This window comes from Cynoglossus semilaevis, chromosome 14 (assembly GCF_000523025.1).
Source record: "Cynoglossus semilaevis isolate Cse_v1.0 chromosome 14, Cse_v1.0, whole genome shotgun sequence".
NCBI classification, from domain to species: domain Eukaryota; kingdom Metazoa; phylum Chordata; class Actinopteri; order Pleuronectiformes; family Cynoglossidae; genus Cynoglossus; species Cynoglossus semilaevis.
In genome coordinates this window covers 4,466,118-4,473,666 of record NC_024320.1, presented here as the reverse complement: position 1 = coordinate 4,473,666, position 7,549 = coordinate 4,466,118, and the positions used below count along the sequence as shown (strand labels likewise).

At 38.5% G+C, this 7,549-nt stretch overlaps 1 protein-coding gene across 1 annotated transcript in view; it reads right to left on the bottom strand.

The window, feature by feature from the left end:
- Positions 1–2,108: 2,108 nt before the first annotated feature.
- Positions 2,109–7,549, bottom strand: part of LOC103389238 (Indian hedgehog signaling molecule) — a 9,666-nt gene continuing 4,225 nt past the window's right edge. Inside the window, exons 2-3 of the mRNA XM_008324566.3 lie at positions 6,489–6,750; positions 2,109–2,793 (exon numbers count right to left, since the gene is read on the bottom strand). Coding sequence (XP_008322788.1) covers positions 2,123–2,793; positions 6,489–6,750 — 933 coding nt within the window. The 3' untranslated portion in view covers positions 2,109–2,122. The remainder of the gene's footprint in view (positions 2,794–6,488; positions 6,751–7,549) is intronic.

Below are 7,549 nucleotides of genomic sequence, written 5' to 3'. Positions count from 1 at the left end.
ATGTGCCCAAAACAGATTTTAGGTAAAATACAGCTACTGTAAGGATTGGCAAAAAATAATAATAATAAAAAAAAATAACAAAGAAGAAGAAGCTAGCCAGTTAGCTAATTAGGATCAGAGAAACAAAAAATAAAAAAATAAAAAAATTAAACCAGAAATAATTAAAATTTAAATAAAAAAGAATGGCTAAAAAGTTTAACCATTAATAATAATTTATATATAATATTAAAAATTAAAATAAAGTAATTCAGTCAGTATGTTAAAAACATCTGCTAAAATACAACTAATTCAGAAAATCTTAGCCAAAAAAGAAATAATTTAAAAATCACTTTAATTTAGCAACAAATTTAAAATGGTAGTAACTACAGGTAAAGTTAGCCAAGTATGCTAAAGGATGGCTTAAATTTAACGATTAAAAAATGTATTAATTAATAAACAATTATAATTATTGTTACAATGATAATTATTGTTACAATTATAATTGTTTAAAACAATTAGAACCTCAACAAATGGTTTAAACAGCTAAAGATTGACAAAGAATGAGAAAAAGAAAATTACTTAAAATACACAGTTTGTTTCCATATAATTTAATTTCAAAAAATAAATCTTTGTTATATATCTTTGGTCATAGCACGTTCATAATAACATTACTGGATTCTTAGGTTAACAAACAAGACTTAAATACATATTCATTTGTTCTAAACATCCGTATCAAAGCATTTATGTTACATACAGCTTGTTTTTTAAAAAAGAGCACAGCAGCATCACCACGTGGAGAAGAAGAGAATTGCTCTTTACTGAAGGGTTTCACCGGGAAATTTTACACTGTCATGTCCCCTGACGCAAACATTTTAGTTTATTACATTTATTGGTAAGGTTAGGGATTTTGGTTTCAATGTCAAGTGCAAAGTATTATTATTTAGAAAAAACATTTTAAAATATTTTGTGTTAAATCTATTTTTTACCTTTTTAAATCCACTTATTGATGATTCATTAAATCCATAGGAAAAAGGCGTATTTTTGGCAGACACAGTAGCTTCTGGTCTACTGCCCCCTAGTGGTCAGTTGTTATCATTGTGGTGGATATGAACAAATTTTAAATGCACTTTGGACAGAGGATAGATTTAAATAGACTGACGGAGGCAGAACAGCCGCTCCGTGCTGTGCGTCAGAATCATCGATTTCCTCTTTGGAATTTGGTGCAGACAACGACCTGGTTTCCAAGTGGATTCATCCTGCACAGTTAAGGTTAATCACCCCCGCAGCCTCAAAAATATTTGAGACAATTTTCACTCTATTGCTCCTTGTTTCTTTGTCTAAAATATGTCTTTTATATTTCAATTTTAAAAATACATACTAAAAAACACAATTTCTGTATAAACTTTAAAGAAACAATCTCAAACCTATTCTGAGTTTTCAGATGTACAACTGAATTGCACCTAAAAACTATGAGGGGGAAAAAAGTCCGATTTCAAACTTTAAATTCAAGGTCTGACACAAAAGTCACGTCTAATGTTTGTAAGATAAAACGGAAGAAAGTCATGAATCCAAAAACTGTAAACACAGCAGATTTATAATTTACAAGTCAACTGGCAAGTTAGAGCTTTTGTTATAGAATTCATAGCAAAACATTACCACAAAACGTATGCTAATAAAAATTTAGATTTAACATATAGTTGTAATATATATATATATATTATATATATATTATATATTTATATGTTGCTGCCTTAGAATAGAGTGAAAACTGTTCCTTCATGTAAAAAGTGCTTGAATTTCTCACAGAAATAATTATTGTATTTTGTTGTTATTCCATAATTTCATTGTTGAAAGTAAATTACAGTGTGGTTAAGAAAAGCTACTCTGTTATAAACCAAAATCCCAACTCCTGTCCCTGGAACATTAAGGTGCTCGTTGTGTTTACTGGTTTTAAATACTTGAGATTATTAATGGTGTTTTGAGGACATTTATTCTCTGAGTGTTCTTCCCCCCCCACCGTTCATCTTCTCACAGATCCTCCTCTCCTTCTCAGAAGTTCAAGGTGACTCCTGCTCTGAAGCTCAGCAGGTTTTGGAACCACAATCCAAGAACGGATCCATTCCCCATGGTTTTTTTTTTACCCTCACCTGTCATTCTGAGCCACGCCCAGAGGGTGGAGCCGTCCAGTGTCCAGCAGCAGCGTTCCCAGCCAGTGTAAAACCCTTGAGTACCAGTGGACCCCGTCACCGTGGCCTCCCGTGGTGCCAGTCCAGCTATGCATCAGCCTGAGTGGGGTGAAGGCCCAGTGGGCCAGAGAGTGCTGCTCCACCACAGCGTAGCACGACACCACCACGCCGTCCACCACCAGTGTGCCCTGCTGGGTCAGAGGCGCAAAGACCCCCTGCATTTGTCTCAGGGAGACCGTGGTGACCCGAGACAGACTCCCTGATTTACCGTCCAGCACCAGCACGCACTGTCCCGGCCTGACGTCGCTGGTGTACACAGCTGTGAGTTCTCCCAGCGCTGGTACTGTTCCCTCTGAACAGTTCCCTTCAGAAACAAAGATCAGGTGAGCGGCAGTGAGGGAGAGCCGTGCCCCGGATTCTGTCTGCAGGGTGTAAAAGAGTTTCTGGCTCTGGGGGTCTCGGTCCAGGAAGGTGAGGACTTCACTGTAGACCAGCTCATCCTGGTCTGTCAAAGCCAAGACCCGTTCACCGGGCCTCAGGTCTCTGATGGCCTTCTGAAGGCCACTCTCCAAGGTGACCTGAGCCACTCCGGGGAAACAACCTCCAGACTTGGCCGCCACGGAGTGATCTGAAAGACACAGAAGAAGCAAAGAAATCAAAACATTTTTTACATACTGTAAGTTGAAACCAAGTCACTATAGTCACTACAGTATAGGCTTCTACATCTACTGGCAGCATCAACATCAGCATGAAAGTTACATTGTATAGTCCAGTGTTTCTCCAACTGTTTCTACTCTGCTCCACCTGAGAAAACCCTGATCTCTGTGAGGAGCACCATGATGACCAACATTAGAATACAGCAGCAGAGGCCTTCACTGTTAGCCTCCACCACAGGAGAGATGTTTAGACAGATGTTTATGTTTAAATGTTGTATTAATTGTCCATGGTATGTTTCATATTGATTCAATTGAAAATGTAAATGTGAAAATCTGAATTTTCCCCACGTACCACTAGAGAGCGCTTGTGTACCACTGGTATAGTATATATAAAATATACAGTTAGACTTCAAAGGATGATAGAGAAGCTAAACTTTGCTAAAATGAGAATGACTACAAAGCTCTTGGAGAAAATAAGTAACTGTTTATAGATATAAACAAAATGTGATGAAGAATGTGTGTGTGTGTGTGTGTGTGTGTGTGTTGCTTCAGATCTTCAGGGTCAACACTTAAAAGCCGTCAAGACTATCTGGGAATAAATATTTAGTGAAGGTAGAAAAGTCCAGGTCATGTGATAGATAAGTGAAAAGGAGGTGAAGGAGGTGAAGGAGGTGAAGACGGAAGGAGCAGGGCAAGAAACACAGCCAGCAGGTTAATGATCACACACACTCCAGGCTTCACACCCAGGTCACAGGGTTTCAAACATAATCACGGAAACAACTTTTTATTTACGTACGCTGTATTAACAATACAAGGAATTCCAGTCGAAGCCAGAATTCCAAACACAGAATCAATCAGACTGACTGACTGAGATGGATGTCTGAATCATAAGAATGTTTCCTACGGTACTTGAAGGTCACAAAATCACCTCCAAACGTTCATATAGACCTAAGAGAAGAGGGTGAAGTGTTTGGCATCAAAACGACTCATTGATTTGTTGATTTAGCTTCTTTAGAGCAACACCAATACTCTATGATCTTTTAGCTTTTAATTATATATAATCTAATTTGATTATATTATTTTGTAGATAATTTGTACCAACACCTATATATAATCTAATTTGATTATATTATTAAGCTTCTGTCGATAATTTGTACCAACACCCTTTTCTCCTTATTTAGGCAAAAAATGTTGTATATGGCTTATCTTTAGCTTTCATGCTATTTTAGCCAAATTACAGAAACAAGATTGTGCTTTTCCTGGGATTTAAAAAAAAATCCGTTTCATTATATCTACTCCTGGTGCACTGCTGCTCTCTGGTGGTTCTTGCCTTCGGACGACCTCCGTACAGGTCACAGCTCCTCCCACAATGTTTAAGTAGCAAAGTTTCTTTGTTAATGAAAGGGTTTAGACAGAAAACAAAAAGGAGAGAGGATAATAAAAAAAAGGAGAGAATTTATCAATTACAGATAAAAATAAAATACCAACTTGATTGGTTGCCCTTCTGATCAAGTCAAGGACTGGGCCCTCGCAACCCGATCTGGTAGAGAAGGAAGAAAAGAAAGAAAGAGAAAGAAACAGAGGGAAAGGGGAAGAAAGAGAGAAAGAGAGGGGAAAAGAAAAGAGGAGAATCTCATTACTACTCAGTGTCAAATGTGTCAGGGAGTGTTTAGGTGGGTGTTTTGAATTCCGCTGCATTGTGTGACATTTAGCACACCCATGTGTCTGACTTAAAGTTTTGAATGACACTGTTGTGTTACTGTTAGGGTTAACTGCACGTTTCCAGTACTCAAATATATTGTCTTGTGACGAGCTGATGAAATTGTAAACATGTGTAACCAGTAGGTGAAACAGTATGAAATATGAACATAAACAATTATTCTAAGGCAGGGGTTCAGGGCCACACCACAAAGATGCATGGTTTGTGTATTTTTTAACTGTCAACATTCATCAAGCGGGCCATATTGAACCCCCGAGTGGGCCAGGTTTGGCCTGCGGGCCGTATGTTTGACAGCCCTGTTCTAAGGTAGTTTTTTATATTATCACATAGCAATGCTTTAGAGCAATGTAAACAAACTGTCATCATAGCATAAGTTTGTACTTTTTGCACAGCACTGTAGTAGTAGCTAATCTAAGTTATATTATTGAGAAACAAAACAGTGACTTCAAAGTACCAAAAACGTCTTCCTCAAATGTCACACATTCCAAATTTCCACTGTTGTTATGTGAATTTGGAGGAGTTGGATCTTAAATATGCAAATTCAAAGTGATTGTGACCTTTGAACTATTAATTATTCATTGAGAACTTTAAATAAGACGACAGTGGTATCTGGAGATGTGTGTCTGTACGCCGATGATTCTGCTGTATGCATTAGAGTTGCAAGAAAGCAATGAGCAGCTTGAAAAAGAAAATAAGGAATACTGCCGTTTGTAGCATGGTAAGTGTCAGACCAGTAGGAATAAAAGAGGACAGAGTGTATATATTTATAGGATATTTAAAAAAAATAGCAAGCAATCCTTCGCAAAACACAGAAGGGAAAGTAACAATCCAAGAAAGAAAACAGTGAAATAAAACTAAGAAAAAGCAACAGAAGCTGTTTTTCAGGAGGAAATTCTGTCACTTTTTGGACTGAAAAAAAAGAGAAAACACTTCAACAAGACACCTTTGGTTATTAGCACAAAATAAATGCAGTGTTTCCCCCCCCCGCCCCCTCCAGCTCTGGTCATTTAAAGGTTTAGGACCCCATTAGTCATAAAGTTAGCACTAAATTTAGCAGTGAGAAAACAGGAGTAAATGGGATTAGTAATATATCAAAGCTGAACAGGAGGGAGGAAAGTGAGAAGTGCTGTCAAGTTTCCAACTCAGGTTACGAGGCTGTGGTTTTTAAGGCACCAGAGCCGACCTGGTTTATAACAGACTCACAAATGTATCTGCAGAGAAGGTGGATTTGTCCGTTTTTGTTTTTTTTTTTCTCCCGGAGTCTTGTGTGTCTCTGTGTGGTTTGGTTTAGGCGACAGAAACATTTGACTTCTGACCAAAGAGATGAGTTAGTGAAGTTTGAGTATAATTTTAGCAAATGAGGAACATTTCACCAAAACCTCCATCGCTCTCTGTAGTTTGTAGCCTTTAAGCAGCAGTGATTGATAAAAGCTGATTTGCTGTTCAGGGGCAAACGGCCTCATGTGCTAATTACTGTAGGTCTATAGAAACACTTTACACAACTGTTAGTGCAGGGGAAATGTTGTTTTATATATATATATATAAATATATAAACATATATATATATATGTATATATACAGAAACTTTTCAGCTTTTGTTATGCATTTATATCAACAGGAAAGTTTAAATTCACCTTTAAAATGTTATCATTATAAAAATCCTTGAAAAAAATACAGGAGAGAAGCAATAAACATCAACCAAAAGAGATTTTAGTTTGTGCCACAACAGCGTTAAAGAACGATGTTTACTACTAAGTTAATTACTAAGTCAAGAAGCCAAAGGTCTTTTCCACATTTTTATACTACGTCTATAAATAAAACTAGGCCACAGTCTTCAAGTTGGTTGAATTTTTTTTTTTTGCATTTACCCTGTTGTCTGGACATTTAGCTTTAAAGTCTTACTTTTTAAAAAAACAACCCTCTCAGAAACTGTGCGTGTTGTCTCACCTGACTTGACGCTGCAGTGTATGTGGGCCTTGGACTCATAGTAGACCCAGTCAAACCCAGCCTCCACCGCCAGTCGTGCCAACATGGCGTACTTGTTCCTGTCCCGGTCTGAGGTGGTGATGTCCACCGCCCGGCCCTCGTAGTGCAGCGACTCCTCAGAGTGATGGCCGTCCTCGTCCCAGCCCTCAGTGACCCGCAGGCGAACCCCAGGCCAGAGGTTCATGACAGAGATGGCCAGAGAGTTAAGCTTGTCTTTGCAGCGCTGCAACAGAAGAAGAAGAAGAAAACCCTTAGTCTACTTTTATGATCAGGTGACCTGACAAGAATCTTCCTTCTACGTCTTTTGCTAAAGCATTGCTGCCACAATGCTTTAATTACTTTAATTTCTCTTTTTACCAGTAGAAAAGTGAAAAGATAATGAAAATCTAAAGATACTGGACTACCTTAAAAACTAAAAAAGCAAAGAGTAACAGAAAGGTCAACCTACAGGAGACACTGTGACCTTCATGGTTACTGTCATCAATTTCTAAAACAAAAACTTTTATTTGCACAATGTTTGGTTTATTTAGGGCAAGAAGAAAGGTAAGTGGAGGTGTACAGCTACAGAGACAATGCCAACAGATGGAAGGGATACAGACTCATATATAGACTAAATAATGTACCAGCACACTCAACAGTGATCAAACTGTACTCATTCTACTTCATGAGGTACAGTCAGCCGCAGCTACATTCTTCACGGTAATCAACGCTAACTCAAAGTTTTTTTACGCTAAACTATGAAGTCAAGTCGAGAAACCTCTAGACTCTGACTCTTTACAAAGAGCCATTCTGCCTGTGTGTATCCACTTCAGGTAAACCCCTCTGTCACCCATTACCCCGGTCACCCCTCTCCCCCTTGTCTGTGGCTTCTCTTTTCCCACAATGCACCCCTGCTGTCCCTACCTGAGGCTGATGTTTGCTCACTGTGGTGAGCGAAGGGAGCCGAGAGGCTATGTTAGGGATGGGGGGCAGGGGGGGGGGGTTGAAGGGGGGACTGTGGGGGTTTAGGGTGGGGGTTTTAG